Source organism: Xiphophorus hellerii, chromosome 14, assembly GCF_003331165.1.
Source record: "Xiphophorus hellerii strain 12219 chromosome 14, Xiphophorus_hellerii-4.1, whole genome shotgun sequence".
NCBI lineage: Eukaryota > Metazoa > Chordata > Actinopteri > Cyprinodontiformes > Poeciliidae > Xiphophorus > Xiphophorus hellerii.
Genome location: NC_045685.1, coordinates 10,826,672 through 10,847,060, shown reverse-complemented (window position 1 = coordinate 10,847,060; position 20,389 = coordinate 10,826,672). Strand labels below are relative to the sequence as shown.

The 20,389-nt window shown below is 41.8% G+C and overlaps 2 protein-coding genes and 1 long non-coding RNA gene across 4 annotated transcripts in view; all 3 read left to right on the top strand.

Moving 5' to 3' along the window:
- The window catches only part of tesk1b (testis associated actin remodelling kinase 1b), a 28,749-nt gene extending 17,271 nt beyond the window's left edge, over positions 1 to 11,478 (top strand). For both annotated transcript variants that reach the window (XM_032583395.1, XM_032583394.1), the window contains exons 4-11: positions 11 to 59; positions 1,418 to 1,564; positions 2,359 to 2,441; positions 7,154 to 7,244; positions 7,910 to 7,993; positions 8,982 to 9,068; positions 9,406 to 9,505; positions 9,592 to 11,478. In XM_032583395.1, the coding sequence (XP_032439286.1) occupies positions 11 to 59; positions 1,418 to 1,564; positions 2,359 to 2,441; positions 7,154 to 7,244; positions 7,910 to 7,993; positions 8,982 to 9,068; positions 9,406 to 9,505; positions 9,592 to 10,673 (1,723 nt within the window). In that variant the 3' untranslated portion in view covers positions 10,674 to 11,478. The remainder of the gene's footprint in view (positions 1 to 10; positions 60 to 1,417; positions 1,565 to 2,358; positions 2,442 to 7,153; positions 7,245 to 7,909; positions 7,994 to 8,981; positions 9,069 to 9,405; positions 9,506 to 9,591) is intronic.
- LOC116732853 (uncharacterized) lies at positions 2,448 to 6,805 on the top strand. The gene is made up of 2 exons (XR_004341897.1): positions 2,448 to 4,130; positions 4,455 to 6,805. It is a non-coding gene; the product is annotated as an uncharacterized LOC116732853 (long non-coding RNA).
- Positions 11,479 to 14,518: 3,040 nt separating the features above from the next.
- LOC116733008 (uncharacterized) lies at positions 14,519 to 19,866 on the top strand. Its single transcript, XM_032583638.1, has 4 exons — positions 14,519 to 15,178; positions 15,534 to 15,696; positions 15,898 to 16,022; positions 16,098 to 19,866. Exons 1-4 carry the CDS (start codon positions 14,903 to 14,905, stop codon positions 16,371 to 16,373), a joined length of 840 nt encoding a protein of 279 aa, XP_032439529.1. The 5' UTR covers positions 14,519 to 14,902; the 3' UTR covers positions 16,374 to 19,866.
- The last annotated feature ends 523 nt before the right edge of the window (positions 19,867 to 20,389 follow it).

Sequence of the window (20,389 nt, the reverse complement as noted above, 5' to 3'; positions counted from 1 at the left end):
TTCCCTGCAGGTTTATAGGAGTGTGTGTCCATGAGGGACAGCTGCACGCTCTCACAGAGGTGAGGTCCTGATGAAATGTTTCGTTTAGGATTCGCCATGATTTACCTAAAAAGCAGGATGATAATCTCACCCATATTGCCAGGCCATTGCTCTTTATTGTATCAAACTGGCATTAGGAGAAAGTTTAAGCTTGTTTTTGTACTCGGACTGAAGTGTCGATTATTCCCTGCATCAGTTAGCAGGATGTTCAGCCAAAACTCTGGTTCCTGGCTTCTTGTGTAAACGGCAAACTCGGTTGCATTCGCAGAGAAGTCGGTTTGGTGTTGGTCTTGGAAAAAGTGGCCCACCACTTCAGAGGAGCTAAAAGAAAAGAAACTTCCAGCAAAAACCTGTTTCAACACACAGGGTCTCTTTGCAGTGTGGAAAAATGGGGAGTTTGATTTTGACATTTCGACATCTGGATATTCGTGGAGAAAGATTGAACACCTCTGGCTTGAATTCATCATCTCCCAAGTTTCATATTTTTCCACAAAGTGCAGCATGGGGACCATTTGTGGACCTTTGAATGACCACACTTCTTTCTGGGTCTGATCTGGTTTTGTTGCAAAATAAGGAAAAGAAGAAGAAGAAGAAAAAAAAGCAGCAACTTTGCATTTTTTTCTTTCTTAACTTAAGCTGCTGTCGAGTAAACATGGAGCATCTGTCCCTGTCAGACCAAGGACACAGAATCACCTGAATAAACACGCAGAGGTCAGGCGGCTTGTGTCACCTGTTCCTTTGCATGTAATCGGTTCACCAGTGGTTACCATGGTTACCCAGCAGCAAATGGGAAGCAACACGAAGACTTAAAGTGAGATCTGGTGCATTCACACCCCCGTCGCTTGCGCTCGTGCTTGTTTTCATGTCGCTGCGTGTTTTCGACACAGGGCCTGATCTTTAGTTCCTTTTTTTGTTATATTAATGAAGTGAGCTAAATGAATTGTGAGCTAAACACTTGAAGACGAGGTGGCAAGAAAAGAGGAAATTCAATTTGCAACTCATTTCCTAAGTTCTGATGTGGAAAGTTTTTATATTTCCTGCTGCAGCTCACACACTTTATTTTCATAAGCTTTCAGTGTTATAAATTCAACTGCAGAGGCCTAGTTCAAGTCTTTAGAGAGATTATGAGGTTCGAACTCAGCAATTCAGACTTTTGCAGCAGAATTTTTTATTAAGCTGTAACTACATGATTGTGATTTGTCCAAACTAAAGTAAGTAGCTGATAAGAAATGAAAATCCGCAAAATCGTCATCTGTTTGTAGTAGTACTCCCACGTTCCCTTTTGTAAGGGTTATTCATTACCAGAGGTTCAGCAAAGGGTTATTAAATCTAAACTGAACATGTTTTTGTTGTTTTTTTATCTCTTTCTGTGGTCCAGTACATTAATGGCGGTAACTTGGAGCAGCTGCTGGGCAGTGACGTGTATCTGTCGTGGGCCGCGCGGCTCAGCCTGGCTCTGGACATCGCCCGCGGACTCAAGTACCTGCACAGCAAGGGCATCTTCCACAGGGACCTCACCTCTAAGGTTAGCCTCAACACTGCCTGCAAGGTTACTGAATGAAAATGTGCACTTTCTTTTACATTCTAGACACATTTTTGCAGAAGGTGAAGGTTTTCCTCATGTATTGTTGCCACGCAACAAAGTCTGCCATAACACCACGTTGCTCTAACTCTAGCTTTGCGACAACAATATGCTGGAATCAGATCAGAAAAGTTCAGAATTAGAAATATTGGCTAATTGGCCTCAAAGTGACTTTTAATCCTAGCATAATCCTTCCAGATTGTGCGAATTTACTGAGAAAAGCCTGTTAGATGCAGTTTCAGATTTCTGCTAAGTCTACAAATTTAAAGAAAATTATATTTTAAAAGGAACAGCGTTCAGTTTTAAATACCTTACGTCTGTAGTTGATTCGATAAGAGGTCAAAATAAAACTTAAATTCATTTTACAGATTTTTTTTTTGTAAATTTCTTTTTATGTCAAACAAATTGTCATTTTTGTTGAAAGGTTATAAGTCTTTTTATGTAAACTATAATGTGTACTGTGTGTTTAGGAAGCATTTCTGGTTTTTATTTAGCAGTACCATCATTTTATGTAAAATTGTAAACCATAAATAATTTATTTTCACTCCCACAATGAGGCTCCATTTGCTAGCCGTGTAAAGAGCTCAGTACATTGCAGTTAAAATTTGTTGTTACGGCAACTTAAAACCTATTGAATGCCTCATCTTGGCTCACTACTGAGGTGATCATACCGTCTGTGTTTTTGGATGTGAAGCGTTAGATGGCAACCATTGTGACCTCTGACCTCCTGTGTGCAGAACTGTCTGGTGCGCTTGGAGGGCGGCATGTGCTCAGCTGTGGTGGGAGACTTTGGCCTGGCAGAGAAAATCCCAGATTACAGGTCAGTCAATAAAAACGTAACCATCTATAAACTTTCTGCGATTAGATAAGTCTCAATAAATCACATGCCTTCACTTCATTCTTTGTGGGATATCGGTCATGCCGTATCTTTCTGAAAATATTTTCACTCAACTTCTCCTTTTTTTTCTTTCCTCCCCTGCCCTCTCATCCAACCTTGGGACACATTCAGATGAGACACAGTCACAAAAAATGGGACCGTTAATCACAGTAGATTTAGTTCTTAATGGTATGCAGACACCAGTCGCCTCCTCCAAATACTGTGGTCTGACCCCCGTTTGCTCTCTCAAATAAAAGAATGGACAGACGGAGTAAATATTGACAGCTCTGAGTCACTGCAGATGACGCCCAACTAGCTCTGTTGCTCCCATCATGCTATCTGCTCCTGTGTTTGCAGCTGCATTTAATCACATTTGTGCGGTGCGTGTAATTTATAGTCGTTCTGCACTGTTTGACAAGAAACAGAAGTTTTATTTTGTTTAGCTTTTTTCTTCTTGGTGACTTCATGGCTCCAGAATTGGTTTGAGATCAGATTCTGTTCTTAGGAACCAGAATTACCACAATGTGGAAAAAATGTTTCAGAAAAGTCACCCTTTCAAAATGCTGCTTGTGAAATAAATCTCTTGGCTGCAATCATAAGGGTTGGAATGAGAGCAAGTGTTCCCCTGGTTTGTGTAAAGTCACTGTTTTAGAAAATGACTGGCACATTTGCATATTTCTGAGATCATATGTAGAAACGATTACGTTTAAGCCCCGGAAAGGAAGCACTAAATCCAAAGTTGGATCTGATGAGCAAGTAAAGCTGTGCAGCTGCAGAAGTGGTGATGATGGACGCGAGAAGCTGCAGTTCTAGACTTAGAAAAACATGTATGGTGATTGGAGATCCATGAGTTAGTTTTAGGGTATGTGATGCTGAAATTAAATTTTTTGTCAAAGAGGAAACATTGCTGTTGTCCACGTCCCAGTCCTCATAGTCTTCATAGTTCTCATCTTCCTACCTGGCTTAGTCCTCATGCCTGACCCCTGGTCAACATTGCTGTCATTGCTCCTTATTTATCATAGCCTTATCTTTTTCCTTCAAAAGTTCCTCCACTGCCATTGCTAAATCGAAAGTTTTAAACTTTACTCAATTGCTAACATTTGTCCATGAAATTGTAAATGGACTGTAAAGCGCTTTTCTGATCATTTTTACCACTTTGCACATTCACCCATTGGTACTCACATTTATGCATTGATGCGCAGATCGGTAGGCAACTTTGGGTTAAGTGCCTTGCCCTGAAATCGAACCTACAACCTACCGATTACAAGACGACTGCTCTACCAACAGAGCCGCAGTCACCCCAACCATCTTCCAGTGCGAAGAGAGAAGCGTCGATCCAAACGAGGCGGCTGTTATTGTTAATTCAATATCTGGAAGCTTGGCCAACACGGACTGAACGGCGTTGTTCACTTCCTCCACTGCCATTGCTAAAACGGCGCAGACTATTCTTCACAACTTCACCTTGTGTTCACCGATCGGCCCGGTAGAAAATCAGTACTGTCGTCGTCCTCAATCTAGTCTTTCTCACAGTAATTCTCATCTTGGTTATTATTTTCCTCTACGCAGTCGTCACTTGCGTCATTGAAGTCATTAATCCACGTTCTAGTGGTCCTCGTCTTTCTCATCTTCCTCGTTGCCGTCTCCTTTCCGTTTGGCATCCTAATAATTGCTCCCCCACCATTATCGTAGTCTCAGTGACGATAGTCACCACGATCGTCATCTTAGATTGTAAATAATCAAAGTTGTAATAATACTTATTGTGCTCCCATTCTACCACAAAAAATAAAAATACATCCTTTCAGTTTGCATATTTAAGATTTTTTTGTATAAATTCATCTCTTAATCACATTGCACAATGTGTTCTTTTTGCTTCAGCTGAAAACTGTAGCTTGTAACAGTAAAGCTCTTGACCCTAAAAAAGGGAAAACTGACCTTTAAACCGTCTCCAGATTGGAGGTTTCTCATCCAACTTTGAGTCTTCGGCCAACAGAGCAGCTGCTGCTACAGAGCTGAACGTCTTGGCTGCGGTGGGTTCATGAACCAGGGGAAGGAAAATCAGAAATCAGTGCAAAATGTTAATGGTTTTAAGGTTTGATAGTCAAATTTTGATTTTAAAAAAATAAATAAACTTTTAAAAAGCAGTAAATTCTTGAACAAGCACACATCAGTTTAATAAATTCTTAGATGTTCAATGTTTAATAGTCAGATATTATTTTATAATTTAGAGAGAATTTTTTTCAAGCTTCTGCCTGCAGAGTTGTGCCCTTTCCTCCTTTTTAGCTCTGCAGAGTCGGAGACGCCTCGCCCTGCAGCCTGACTCGCCTTCCTCAGTGTGCTCTGCTTCCGCTCCCTCTGGTTCGGCCGAGCCACCGTTTGTGTTTACACAAGTGCGCGCCACAGTCGGGCGGCCGGGGGCCCCGCTCGTAACTTTCTCGCTTTAAATACTTTCTGTGTGCATCACCTAGTAAAATGTGAGCAGGAGGGAAGCTGAAAACGAGGCCTGATATTTCCCAAATGCGACATCTCTCTCTCTTTCTCCACCTGAATGACAGCCACTGTTTACTTTTACATACTTGTGCCTCCATTTTTTTATTTTTTTTTAACGGCAGCTGGTGGATTGTGCGCCTGTCTGTCACCCCCGAGGTCGTGTTTGCTTTTCGTTTTTACTCAAACACGTTTGCACAATAAACAGAGCGGACGCCGTGTTTGTGTTGTTTGTCTGCAAAACGGCATGGAGTGGAGAAAGAATGAGGGAAGCAACGGAGATGATTGAGGAGTCTGTCCAGGGGGGGGGGATTAGGAAAAGCTCCAAATATGGTCAAACTATTACAGTCCCCCCCCGCTGCTCCGCTCGCTGTCCCTCTGGTGTCTTTTTGTTTTTACTCCAACTCGTACTTGTCGGTCGAGCCGGTTTCCTTCTGTCTTCTGCGCGTTCTTGTTTGTGCCAGTCCACTTCTCCAAATGGTGTTTACACCGGGAGCCGTGACCGTCTCGGCTCTTGTTTTGGATTTTCTGCTGCATCATAACCCGCCGTGGCAGATGGAAATAGAAACGGAGAGGAAGTAGCTGCCAGCAGGAGGGAGTGCTCATGTGGGCGTGCGTGTGTGTGTGTGTGCAATCACATCGTCCCTCTTGCACATTCTTCAGTTCCTTCCTTTTTTTTTTCTGCTAAAGTTGCACAACAATATCTCAACATAACTGAAAATACTGTGGTTTCTTAGACGCAGGGGAAGCGCAGGCAAGCGCACAAACAGTGACCTCAGAAAACCTCTCTTCCCTTGACTCTGTGCTAATCAGATTGAGTGTTTTTATGCGTTTTATTTATTTATTTGTTGCTTACGTTGCCTTACGAGTACCGCAGTTTAATCTAGTTGATGCTTTTCAACAAATCCGGGGCTTCTGGAGTTGATTCATCTACTTCTGGTCTTGATGTTCATTGTAAAGGATATGGAAGATTCTGTGTTATGCTTGTCCCTGCAAATTGGGATGTTAATTTTGAATGTGGGGGAAGAGGGTCAACAGACATCAATCAACGTCCAATTTGATTAAATTCAATAGTTTTGTGCGTTTTTTTTCTTTCTTGTTTTCCTTTAGAAGGAAATGTTTGCATACACTAAAATTGTTGTCTTTAGAACAGTTGTCGGGCTTTTCTACATTTCTCATCATTAATTTACAATATTTGCTCTGATGGAGGCGCACTTGCCAAAACATTTCAGCAAACTAAAGTCGTACAGTTTAAAAGGCAAGTCTAAAACATGTTCGTTAACAAATCTGAAAAATATGTTTCATATTCGGCGCATGAAAAAAAACAAACAAACTCTGACCTACAGCAGGGTTGTTTTTAATTTAATGTCAATACAGTAAATATCTAATTTTATCTCTCGTTTCCCGCAGGAGACGGTAAAATGCTTACACCCGAAGTGTCTCTTGTAACAAACAAATACAGACACTTAATTATACATTTTAGTCCAAATGTGGGAGACGTTGCTGCCACACGCAGTAAATTGACATCTAGATAATGATTGTTGTTGTTTTTTTTAGTCTAGGTAAATTGTTGCCTGCGTTGTGCCTTATATTTGTAGCGCCAGCTAAACTTGTTCGTTTTTATAAGTTTAAACCACAAACCTCTGAAGTATTATTGGTCAAATGAGACCAGGATGTAAAACTTTTTGGCTGACAAAACAAAACAGGACCGAGACTATTGAGAATAGTTTGTGTTTTAACGCAGGTTATCCGTTTGTATTGCTAGTAGTAGTTAGCATCAGAAGAGCTAGAAAATCCCACAGGTTATCCAAGTTTCAACTGAACACGAACTGAGAAGAAAAGCACCGAGTCATAATATTTAAAAAGTTAAAACTTTACCTTTTTTTTTAGCTCCAGGCTCGGTTAATCAAAAGGACTCTGGAAGTTCAAGCTTCATTCTGATTCGTTTAATTTTAATTTCAGCACAACTTGGTCTTAGCTTGTATTTCTTTTCCCTTGTTTAAAGCTTCTGTTGTTTATTGTGACTCAATTTTAAGCCCTTTTTGTACATTTTAGTTTTATATTATTGATGCTTTTACCCAAAAATGTCATTGGAAGTGAATTTACACGGGCCGTTTAAATGTTAGCATCTGAAAGCTACCGTTTTAGCATCGTTCTTCTTCTTTCCGCAGTGAGGAGGAAGTCCAGGAGCGTTTGGCAGTTGTTGGCTCCCCCTACTGGATGGCCCCAGAGGTGCTCAGAGGAGAAGTGTACAATGAAAAGGTACTGAAGATGAGGGGCCTCCTGCACTCTTTAACCGAAGATTGTTCCCAGAGTTCAGTGTCGACTGTGGGTGTAATAAAAAAGCTGGTTGAATAAACCATGAAACTATGCAGTGAGGTAAAGCCATAAATGTGTAAATAATCATTTTATTGTTGAGAGAGCAAAAAGACAGGTTATGTAATTGTAATATTTCCTCATTTGCAATTGTAGAGCTTGGTGGAAATTCCCACTCAACCTTAGAGTTAAAATATTGATGATCAAGTCTTAGTGACGTTTCAAAGTGCCAGAGCTCAGAAGGAAGCTGCAGATTTGTACAGAAAAACAAAACCATTTGGTGCAACAATATAATGACGATCCCACTGACTCTCCTTGGTGGCTGGATATATTTTGATTTTCAAATTATATTTTTCATGGCTTTGGTTGTATTGTTGCAAATCTCATAAAAATTGGATAAGTTTTATTGTGGGAAACATTTTCAGTGTCCCTTTTTATGTATATTAAATGCAGATCTACTCTTACCTGCTATGAATCTACCAATTTGCATATCTGTAAAACTAACTCTGCAGAAAAAATAGAATGTATTGCTAAAAAATTAGAGGAATGGATAGTTATCGTTTCTTTATCCTAATTTTTTCTCGATGAATCATTTCATGGTGTCGCTACAGGTGGACGTGTTTGCGTACGGGATCATCTTGTGTGAGATCATCGCGAGGATTCAGGCCGACCCAGACATCCTGCCACGCACCGAGGTACAGATTCGGCTTTCCACGGCGGAGCCGAGCTGCTTAACCCCTCTACGACGTGCATCGCATCCACATCCTGTTTGAACCAGACCAATCTTCATGAGGAACGAGGGGGGGGAAAAAAACGTCGAAGCCCGAACACAAACATGGCTGCGTCCATAACACAGATGACGCCGAGATCGGCAGGAATTTTAATGTGGTGTCATAATGACTGGAGCTGCTTTAAGCGAAGTCACGGCTTTATCATTTCGTCATCTTTTCTCTGGTTGTTATCTTGGACAAACAGGAAGCTGGCTTTCCTATCTCGACTGAGAATTCAAATACTGATACAGGCCTCAAACTCAAGCGAGTGTTTGTGCTCCGTGCAGCATCAACTCAGCTTGACCCAACAGTTTGTGCGGTCTCTGACCACATAAATATTTGGACTTGGTTTTGAATATGGCGTTTAAACAGGAAAAACAGCAAAACCACACGATCCGTTACACTCGCTGGGAAATTTCACAATTCAAAAACATCAAATACTGTCAGCTTTTAAAATTGAATACATTTCTCAATTATTGTTGCATACATTGATATGCATACATTGCTTTACTTTCCTGATAACCAGTCATGGACAAATGCTTTGGTAGTGATGCAAGGAAGTTCAGTTTTTGTGGTAGCAAATCACATTGACAGTTTTCTGTTCTCTCTGAACAAATGGCAGAAATTAGCTTTAAATTAAGACTTTTTCTCAGTATCTGGACAGCTGGTGTATTTGTTAGCCTGTTATTCATACGCAGCTGCAGAAATTACATACATTTCCAGCTGTAAGCGTTTCAGTACTTTGTTTCAACTCCTTTGGGGCTATAATAAGAATATTTCTCCACTCAGTATGATGGTTAAAGCCATTATCTGACAGAAATGAAAATGATTAGAAATTGGAGGATAACCACAGTGGACCTTTTTAGAAAGCCATTTAGAATGATATTTTTTTTGTGTGTGTGTTTTCCTTCAGGACTTTGGCCTGGACGTTGAGGCCTTTCAGCAGATGGTTGGAGACTGTCCACCTTACTTCCTGGATTTGGCCATCGCTTGCTGCAATGTATGAAACGCTCATTGGATACACACATGTGCTCCGTCTCTAAGATGGCTGCTTCCCATCCTGCTGTCTGTATTATATCTGCATATCTTCTGCCATGACTGTAGGGGAAGTTGAAGGAAGCGATGGAGCTGGACTTGATGTAACTTTCATATAAATGCAAGTTCTGGACATGGATGGTTTTATGGGATTGTTGTATTTGGACAAAAAAACATGAAACTAATGTGATCTATTTGCTTTTATTTAAGAAAGAAAACCGACACTAGGGAATATGACTACAATGAGAAGAGTCTCTGCTTGTTGTCATACTTAATCGTCTGTATCTGTGTGTTGTTCTCAGATGGCAGCGAGACTCCGTCCGTCTTTCTCCCAAATTGTGGCCGAACTGGAGAAGAAGAAACGAGCTGAGAGAGAGCAGAGAGACGAACTTCCAGTGAAAGGTGAGACGTCGTTTGGGCACCACGTGACAATCTGATGTTTTCCTGTATGTAATCTGACTTTTTTCTCTGTACAATATCTTCTCCAGCCGTTGGGCCTCTGCGAAGGCCGTCCCTCTGCGACACGCTAGACCCGCGTCTCTCTCGCAGCAAGTCCGACATGCTGCACCCTCTGGACGCTCTCCCCTGCGTCGCCTTGGCGCCCTCCGCCCGGGTGAACCCCTTCTCGCAGCGGGAGGACCTCAAAGGAGGAAAAATCAAGCTTTTTGACACGCCTAGCAAGTCGGTCATCTCCCTGACCTTCACCCTGCCGCCTCCGCCGGACTGCGACGACGTTCCCACGCCCGGCGGCGAGGTCGTCGACGTGCCCCGGCGGCACAGGCGGTGCCACTCGTTGCCGTGTACGCCTCCGCCGCACATGGTGTCTGCGCCAAACACCGTCCTGGCTGAGGAGGAGTCGATGTTTGAGGTCAACAATGTGAACGGCGGAGGGAGCGAGGAGGACAGTTTGTTGGGAGGGGAGGCGGATATTTCTCTGACGGGTGATTCGGGTCTTCCGATTGAACCGATGTCGCTGAATCTGGCGGACCAAGAGGAGCAGGACATGGAGGAGGAGCCCATGGACTGCACCGTCTCGCCAGACACGCAGGACATATCGTCACCCCTTTACTCCAAGCCCCCTCCTCCCTCTCATTCCTCGACTCCCTTTAATCCCTCCACATCTTCCATGGCGAACGGCTGGAGGTCGGCCATCTCCAACGGGCCTCCCAGTCTGCCGCCCCTATCCAATCTGGACAACCACAATGTGATTGTGAGCCGGCCGCTCGGCTGGGGCGCTTCCACGGACACTCCCACCGCCAACAACAATGGCTACCACTCCCCGCCCGCCGACCCGGCCGGCTCGTCCCCCTTCGGCTCCGGCAGCGGACACTCTTTGGACCAGGAGGAGGTCATCTCCTGTCCCGGCTGCTGTCTGGCCGGACTCCGTTTCCCTTCGGTGTGTCTGAGAGCTCCGCCTCGTCGAAACCCCTACAAGAACTTGAACGGGGACCACACGGCGTCACGCGGGCTCCTCTGTCCGGGACCCAAGGGCCTCCCGCCCTCCCCCACCCTCAACACCACCAACGCCAGCCTGGATCCAGGACTGACCCTGCCAGGAGCTCAAACATAAATCCTGAACTGTCAACACCAAATGCAAAGCTCTTCCCTGGGAATCAAGCGGGTCTTCTTAAAATTTGCACAGATTTTAATGCAGCAATACTTATTTTCCAGACACATGTTTTCTTTTTTGTTTTTTGTTGCACAGGCGTTTGTGTGTCTGCATGAGTTAATTAAAATACAGTCCAGACTTAAAAGAAACGACTCTCTCTCCAGGAAGCACTGTGAGACTTTGCTGGTGGGCGCCCTCTGCTGGACCGAGGACGTCCCAACACCTGATGTCAGCCTGTGATTTGACTGATTGGACTCTTTGTCAGCATGTGAGCACTCCAGTTTGTGGCAGCGAGATCCTGTAAATTTACAGCTCTGAACGACTATTATGCCGGATGAAACTGATGATGCTGAAATGAGAAATGTTAAGCTTAGTATTAATACTGTTGCAATGATGATTATTTTTGATGTTTGGCGCTGCTTCTGAATGAGCAAGCAGTTTTGTTTTCATGCATTTAATTATCAAGAGGTGTACAGATCATTTCTGGGGAGTGTTTGTTGGTATGCGAATGACGGCGTGTGTGTGTGCGTGTGCGTGTGGGGGTGTGTGTGAGGATGAGTGTGCTGTACAATGTTAAGACTGTTTTTGTTGTTGTTGTTTGATCTTTGTTGGCCATTTTGGTTGCCTGGTTAAGCACTTCAACTGTATTACTGTTGATAAGGAAACTGTTTATCATTATATTTGGGAATGAGTGGTCAAAGACCTGCTTAAGAGATGCACAGATTCTTATTATTTAAAATGGCATTGAATAAAAAGATAGACTGTACTGAGGTTTTAGCTGTTTTCTGTCACCTTCTCCAATGACTCCACGTTTAAAGGGTCGTCTTATTTCCACAAATATTGATATTATGATTAATCTTCTAAATACCTTCTCAAAAAAATAAACCAAACATAATGTGACCGTTTTAACCTTGTTTAAATGTATGGCTTATAGCGCTGTTACCAAGTTTTATTTACGTGCATGTAATTTATTTCTTATCTTTCTCTGCTAGTTTAGAACTTGGTAAAAAAAAAAATTACCATTAATTTTGTTGTTTAAATGTAATACATGTATGTAATTTTGAGTTGGATTTCTGCTAGTGACACGTTTTAAAACACCATCTGACTGAAAAAGGTTAAAGTAAAGATTAGCTTATTTTAGCTTAATGTACTATATTTGGTGAATAAGTTGACTTTAATATATTTTTAGCAATATTCAGCATATTGGCATTTAGTCTGTTTTTCCAAGAACTATTTGACAAATTACAACTAAATTTATAACTAAATCATTCACACATTAGCTAAATATTTTAAAAGTGGGGAAGACGTCCATATATTATATTATATTAACATCTCGTTGGTGTATTGAGTTTCTGGTCGGGGGGGGGGGAACACAAACTTATTGTTTTGTATAAAAAAGAGGAAACTTCTAGAAGCTTTGGGTTTAACATTAAATGTGGGTATCTTACGGTTGTCTTAAGATATTTTTATAAGCAAGCATTTTTGTCTGGTCCTCTTGGTTGTGTTATTTAAATTGACACTGGATGAAAGTTTGATTTAATTGTCTCTAGGAATTGATCAATGAATATTTTAGCCCAGTTCTGCTCTCTGTATGTAAGAAATGAGCATGTTAGAAAAAATCTTATTAGAATTAATGCCAGCATTATTTCTTAAAGCAATTTACAAATCAGAAAACCTGTATGTATTTGGAAGTATTCAATTAGGTTTTCTTTGATCAATCAATATATCATTCAGAGGTAACGTTTATTTGTTTTTTCAATAAAATATGACAGAAGTGATTCACAACCAAGCAATAAACTGAAACGGTTTAGTAAAGTGTCATAAAAGATGAAGTTTCTTAAACCCCCAAATTGTTTACTTTTTTTAATGCAAACACTATAAAGGGTCTTTAAGTGACAGGAGAAAACAGTCGTAATTTATTTTATGCACAAAACGCACATCAAGCTGGTGATTTGCATCATAAACTTATGAAATTATTTCAATGCTCCATTTAAATGACAAAACGAGTTATTTTCTTTTATTGATTCCTATTACAGATAATTCAAGCCAGAAATTGAAAATAAATTAGCTGTTCACAGCACTGATATATCAAACAGACTTTGGGTTGTAGCGCTCTCATTCATGGTTTCCTTTCTCACCTTCCTCTCTAAGTGGATCACTCAGCCTGTCCTCTTACAAAATCAACCCGCCTTTAATTGAATCCTTATCCCTCTCCTCCACCTTCCCGCTCGTCAGTCTCTCCCACAGCCGCTTCTCCTGCCTCCTCCATGGCTCATCATCTCCTTCGCCCGTCCTGTTTTAAAGGGCGTCGCTAACCTCCGGTTCTCCAAGCTGCTCGTGGTCTCAGCTCGTCGCAGCCTCACTTTCCTCGGTTCAGAGGTGGCGCAGAGGCCATGAGGTCACGGCGTTTCCCGCGGCGTGGATTTGAATTTGTGCTGTCTGTAATAACTGTCCAACTCATCGCAGGTGAGTCCTGAAGATGTCTGGGCGTGACTCCGAGGCACAATGTGGAAATTTAGGTGCGGATTAGACTTCAACGTCTTTGTTAAAATGCTTCCCCTTCAGCCCAGGCTAAACGGTGGTTCCTTTTTGGCATTTTTGTCAAGTTATGTTATGTTTTGTTGCATGTGCAGCATGTTGGTGCAGTTTAAAGTTGTGACAGTTGGTCTTAAAGGGTCAATGAGCACCTGTGTGACTGGGCTATTTCTGTGTCTGGGTTTCGTGCGAATCTCTCAGGGTCGACTGGGTTAGTCTGCTACACCGCTGTGGAATCGCTGGACTTAGGTTGCCTCCTGCGGTGGGATTGTCCCCATGCCAGTCCTAATATCACCTACACAGTGCAGACAAAGACTCAGGGGTAAGTCCTAATCCCCGATGTGTGGGAGGCCAAAAATTCAACTCCTGACTCAGTTACTCTGCATAAAGATCTACTCTTGGTAGTAGTTATTCCAAACATTTCAAATATTGACAGAAAATCTCATAATAACACTTCATATGTAGACTACATGGTTTTATTGTACAAAACTTGTATTAAACTCCAACAGTGGTGCTGGTCTGATTTTTAAAATGTAAATAACACAAGAAGGGAATTAAAGGCCTTCCAAATCTAGTTAGTATTTATGTTGTGTGCATTGTTGTAAGATGTTCAACGTGTTTTTTCTTTTTCTAAATGTGTGGTGTGCATTTATTGGACATGTATAAACCGCCTTTTCACGTCTACAGACAGACATTTGAGCTCATTCTCCTCTGCAGAATAACTCAAACTCAGTCAGATTGCACAGAGAGCGTCTTTAAATCTACATTTTCAAATCCCTTACGCAAGTTTTCAGTTAGAGTGAACTTTGATTGGGCCATTTAAACACATTAGCATGATTTGTTCTAAATATACTAAACCTATAACCTGGGATCGGGTGTATGTTTCAAAACTTTTGGCGCCTCTGTCAGGTTTTCTTCAATATTTGCTGTATGCATGTTTCCATCAACTTTGACCAGCTTAACACGAGACAAAGATAAATTCTTCTACATGTTTGCTGTATGTTTCCTTTTGGAGTTACGTGCTACTTTGTTTTGGTCAAAGATCATTTTGACATGACAAGATGTGAAAATGTTTGAGGGTTCTTAATACTTTTGCCAGTTATCAAATCTGTTAAATTTAGATTTTATTCTGGCTGACGTGGCAAAGCTTACCTACCGTCATTTATCGTCAAGCACTACAAAGATTTTATATCTACTTTTTTTTTTTTTTTTGGCTTGGCTAAAATCTGATCATATGAAGAGTTATCAATAATTTCACTTTTATTGGTGGGTTTTATTCTCCATATGCATAATATTTATAAAACCCCTATTTCAGCTGCTGACTCTTGAGACCTACATTCTTCTTATTGAAAAAGCCTGGAAAAAAGCAAAGCCAGAGGGAGCAGCAGAAGAGGAAAAGCTGCTATTATGCATCTGAGTTGTTGTGTTTCTGCGCTGCAGGGATCCCTGGCAGGACGTCCCGTGGTGCGTTTGGATCTCCTCCCGGAGCTGCGACGTCTCCCAGGTCTTTTCAAGCTTTGAGCTCTACAACATGATTCGCCTCGGAGTCCACCTCAGCCCCAGCTCCATTGTTTGGATTAAGCCACACAAGTTTGACTACAGCGACTTCAGTCAGTGGTTATCTCTGCTGTTGTAACTCGAGCCAAAAATACAATATGACATTTTTTATTTTCCCACCTGTTGACAGAGGTGTAAGTAAACCATTTGAAAATAACAGTAATAACTTCTGCTCTCTCGCTTTCCCACCCGCAGCCTTCAGCCCTCCGTCTGTCTCCGTCTCTTTGACCAACGACAGCCTGTCTGTGAAGGTGCAGTTCCCCTGCGCTACCAGCAGGAGGTGCTCCCGTGACGTGTGCTGTCCCATCTCCACGCTGATAGACCCCTGGACCACCGTCACCGTGTTCAATGAGCTCAACCGCTCTGACAACCAGGTCCGACATTAGCGACAAATTATTAAAGTGCCAATTTAAAAATATTTTTGTTAAATGAAGATTATATTATTATTATTCTCAATAGATGTTACTGATTAAATTAAAAAAAATCAATACGTTCTGTCACGGGTGGCCCTTTGAGAACATTCATGATCTTGACATGAATGAAAATGAATTTGACACCTCTGATCTAGAAAATCCAAAACCTTCTCAAACCATAAAAACAACGTATTAATCAACGTATACTTTAAGTTCGTTTAAAAAAAACAAAACATATACGTTCTTATTCGATACAAAAGGTCTCAAAACTTGCACAACTTTTGACATATGTCTGTTTTCTGTTTGTGTGTAACAGAGCCGCACGGTTTGGACTCAGGAAGTGGTTTCCGTCGTTGAGTTCTCGGGTTTGTCTCCGGGTCAGAACTACTGTGTCGAGGCCAACTTCTCCTTCCCGACCTTCTCCATGGCTGCTTCCCCCAAATCCGCTCCAGGGTGTGTGGAAACTGGCTCCAGATCAGGTCAGGAAATCACTGAAACTGCCTGGATCTTCAGAAGGAGATGCATTTTGTTCTCTCTTACTGAGAGGTCAGAGAAGGTCTCACATGGTGAACCAGTTTGATCGAACCAGATGTTGAACCTAAAAAGCCCAACTGATCTCCTGCTGATGTTTAATGCGTCTTTAACCCTTCAGCTTTGTTTGTTGTTTGTTGTGTCTGCAGGGACGCTGCCAATGCTATGTCTTGGAACTGGTCTGTCCTTTGTGTTCCTTCTGTTGTTTCTCATGGTGTTTCTGCGGAAACCCAGACGGGACCGACCGGCCCCCGACAATCCACCTAAGGCTCTGGTAGGATTTCCTCCTACCTCGTCCCAGCGTTCAGTGACCAAACGATTGTGTTCTTAGCTTTTCTTCTTGCTTTAGGCAACTTCTCAGGACGCAGAGTCTTTGGCTACGCCCGTCTGTGTCCCTGTCGAACCTTGTGACCCTTGTGACATTCACCTGGAGCTAATAGATGACCACGGCTCAGTCGACTGGAGCGTAGAAAACAAAAGCTCAAGCCAACTTGTGCATCATGATCCCTGCAGAGGTGTGGCATGTTGTCACAATGGAGGACAGAGGCAGAAAAAAGGCTTTGACTCTGGCTTAAGGAATCCCACTTTGTCCCACTTCTGTGTGGAGACGTCAGATGAAAACTGAAACGCTGAGACTTTTAAAAACGGTTTTCCTCGCATTGTTTCATTAGGCTCGTTTCACCCTGGATTAGGAACACCTCGTGATCTCCCGGTCTCCCTACTTTGCCAGAAATGTTTTCCACAGCTGCTTTTTCTGTGGAAATTTCCTATAAAAAAACGAGGTTCAGGAGAAAACACAACCAGGATTTACCTGAGTCAAGTTGCCCCCCGACCCTCTTACCGTCTTCAAATCCAACAAAACTGGTGTCAAACATTTGAGCAGTAAAAACTTTGCTTGTGCCGCTATCATTTTAAAGATATCAATAAAAAAAGTTTCCAGAGGTCGTCATCGACATCTTCAAAAGCAAAAGCAGCACAAATGAAAATGTTTGCTGCACAAACGTAGCTGAGTTGTTTGATTTTGTAATTGTAAGCATGGAGCGGAGGTTGACCTATTATGACCTCTGATGACTTCTGGAAACTTTTTAAATTAATATCTGTAGAACGATAGCGGCACAAATGAACCAAACCCAGCACAAACGTAGCACAAACATTTGACACCCATTTCGTTAGATTTGGGTGACGTGGGTCGGACGGTTGACCTGTTGACCTTGAAGCTCTCACTAATTTCTTCAAAGCAGAAGCAGCACAAACAAAACATTTCGCTGCACAAAGGCAGTTGAGTTGATTGACACCAATTTTGTCTGACTTGAAGAAAGTTAGGGGGATGGTTGACCTCTTGTGACTTCAGGGAACATTTATTAATATCTTTAAAATGACAGCAGCACAAACGACAATTTTTGCTGCGCAAACCTTTGACCAAAATTTTGTCAGATTTGAAGAAGGTGGGAAAGCAACTTCACTCAGGTTCAGGATTTTAATCAGAAAGATAAGAGGATGCAGATGAGGGAGGTTTTGGTACAAAGTGCCTTCCTGAGTAAATCTCTTTTTTCAAGAAGAAGAAGAAGAAGAAACTCTTCACTTTGGTGAACCAGCCAATGCACAATTTGGAGGTGTGTTCGCTTCTCCACATCTCATAGCCCTATTCTTCCAGTAATGTGGAACTGGAAAATGCAAAATGAAGACTTTCTTGGTGACTTGTAGGTTTTCAGAATAGAAAATGACCCATACTACTAATACTGCCAAATCAGTTGCAAAGTGGCCTAAGGACAACAAAGTCAATGTCTGGGAGAGCATAAGCCTTCAACCATTTGGTTGACTTTAATGCTGTGGCCCGGTTCTGGTCCAGAAAGTACGACTGTAAATTCACTACTTGATGTGTTTCAATGACAAGACTCTAGGTTCACTTTACTGTCGAAGTCGCATGACTATTTAAAACACAACTCCATGAACAGAAACGGTTTTAATTGAGACGGTCAACAATGACTCGTTTCACATACATAAACCAGATGAGCGTTGCACTGATTTTATTTTAGTTCAGACTTAAGATTTGTTTGCTTGTTTCCAATATTTAAAGCACCTAAATCCATGTTTTTTTGTTAAATGTTGCCTATGACCAAACAGATGTTTGCTACGTTGGCAGAAATTACTGGTGAACGTTATACTTTCTATCAAAACGGAGTTCCGAAAGAACATTATAACACGAAGAATGATCTAAACCAGAGAGAATAATCAAGCGCTAATCCAGAGCTATTTTAAAACAGGTGTGAGAAGCAGATTAATTTTTAAAGAGATGTACAAATAATAAGTTCAAACACAGGAGGAAAGTCAAAAGAAAATGCACTCTTGGATGTTGCTGTTTGATGTAATTCCTCCATTCGTGGAGAAATCTCTAAATGCCTCTGAAACAGACTGGTGATTTATTCTCAGCCGTTCTTGAATTTTGTTTTTCTTTTCTTCTTTTTTTTTTTTTTTGACCGGGTGTTTCAGGTGATGATGTGTTCCAGTTTGAGATCTTTTGCTCTATTTTGTGTTTTTAGTTTCTATTAAAGTTTACTGATGAGATACGTCTGGCAAAATTTTTTTCATGTTAATTTTAATATTTATTTACCCATAACATATCAAACACGGTCATCAATCAGAGCTGCGTCGGTATATTTATCTGTTTCTTGTGATTTTGCGGTGGCGCAATAGGGGAACTTAGCTGCTGGGGCAAAAATAATTTCTCCGTGTGTGTACATAATCACAGCTCAGTGAAGAATCTAAATCTGGTTGTGGTTTTTCTCTGAGCTGAGACCCAGTTAAAGTCCAAAAGCACGATCGTCTCAAAACAAGAAGCACGAACATGTTGAAAACACCCCCCACTACATTTAGCAGCCGGGGAGACAACAACGCAGACTTTTCCCCATCATTTATTGTTTTAAAAAAAGACACGTCTGACTCACTGTTGCCCCCCCTGCGTGAAAACAAAGAGCGTCTTGTCATCTCCGTGTTGCATTCTTTCCAGAACATTGAGGCTCTTTGTGGGTTTGGCCATCCAGAACTGTTTGAACACCCGGACCTGGGAGGCCGCCGCGGACAGAGCCAGTGGGATCGGGTTTTATTAATCCGCTCGGCGGGAAGGACTGGATGATCGCACGTTGAGCTGGCTCGTTTCACCAACACCTGATCACACAACAGCCGAGATCCGGGACGCGTTCAACGGGCAAGAAGCGGGGATGTACGTATGCGATTTGGAATAAAGTCGCCCGACTTGAACGGAAGTTGATTCGTTGTGCTTTTAATTAGCGTTAGCATGGCGGCATTTTTGGTAGTTTCAGTTAAGAATAGTTTGTATTTGTTTTGAAACGGGGATCATATTATATAACATATAAAACCGTGGTTACAAACTGACTATTTTCCTATCTTGCTCTCTCGAAAAATCATTTTCACACATTAAACTGTACCGCTTCTCGTAGTTACCGTGATCCTTTCGTCCGATGCAAACGGATACACCTGTTAGCTAGTGCTGCTAATAGCAGTTAGCATGTTCCGGTGCTTTCCAAACTGGCAACCAGAACAGGGTTGGGGTTCTGTTTAGTCTCATTAGGAGTTATGAGCTGCATTTTCTTTCTGATGGTTTCTGTTTATAGCAGAAACATTTTCTGCAGTTATTTAGCTTCGCAGGCATTTTCTAGCTAAAAGTGAAATGTATGAGTAGCTTGAAACGCTAGTCAAGTACCACCGCTGAGAGTCGTACAACAAGTTTGATCAATTTGGATCTAACACAAACTGCTGAGATGTAACTTTTTTTCTTTTTTGAGAATGGAGGTGTTTTACTTTTTTGTCTAAAATCCTGAAACAAATGGTTTTGGAAAAACAGATTTTGATCAGAAAATCACCCAAAATGAATCCGTTGTTCCATCATGAAGTGTCTAAAAGATCTCAAAAAGCAACATATAACAACCCCAATTTAAAAAAAGTTCAAGAAGGGAAGAGAAACAAAGTCACAGACTCCTCTCAGTATGGACACCGAGAGCCATTTTACGTATGAACAGAGAAAATACTGAGTGTAACAAATGAACATTGAAGACTTAGCAAGGTCACAAATGAACTTTGGTGTTCATGATTCAAAAGGGGGAAGAAAAAAAACCTCAGTTGTGTGTATCTTTTTACAAACTGCTCAAATTTGACCTGTTTTTCCAACACCAGCTTTTGATTTTCCAAATGTCCAAATAAAAATGTGTGCAGCACTTTTATCCAAACATGTATTCATGGACACAAGTTTTAGACTCTAAAAATATATGGATTTCTGTAACGTGACTAAAATCTCCCAGAATCCGGAGTGGTGCGCATCTAAATATATCGCCCACCTTTGTATTTTGTCACGGATGTTTTATGTTAAACAGCAGTCAGGTGGAGAAAAAAAGTTCACAAGCTGATATAAAGCAGTGAGTTCTGGTCTTCTCTAACAGGAAATGCTTAGTCACTCTGTCAGTGACTCACCAAACCTCAGAGCTCAGCTTGTTCCAACCCCCAGCATCGACAGCATGACCGTCCAGAGACGGGTCAGCAGAAACGCGTCACGAACCATAAACGCTGCTCAGCAGCTCCGCTCGGGCCGCACCGACGGGAAAATATACACCAGCTCCGAGTGAAAAC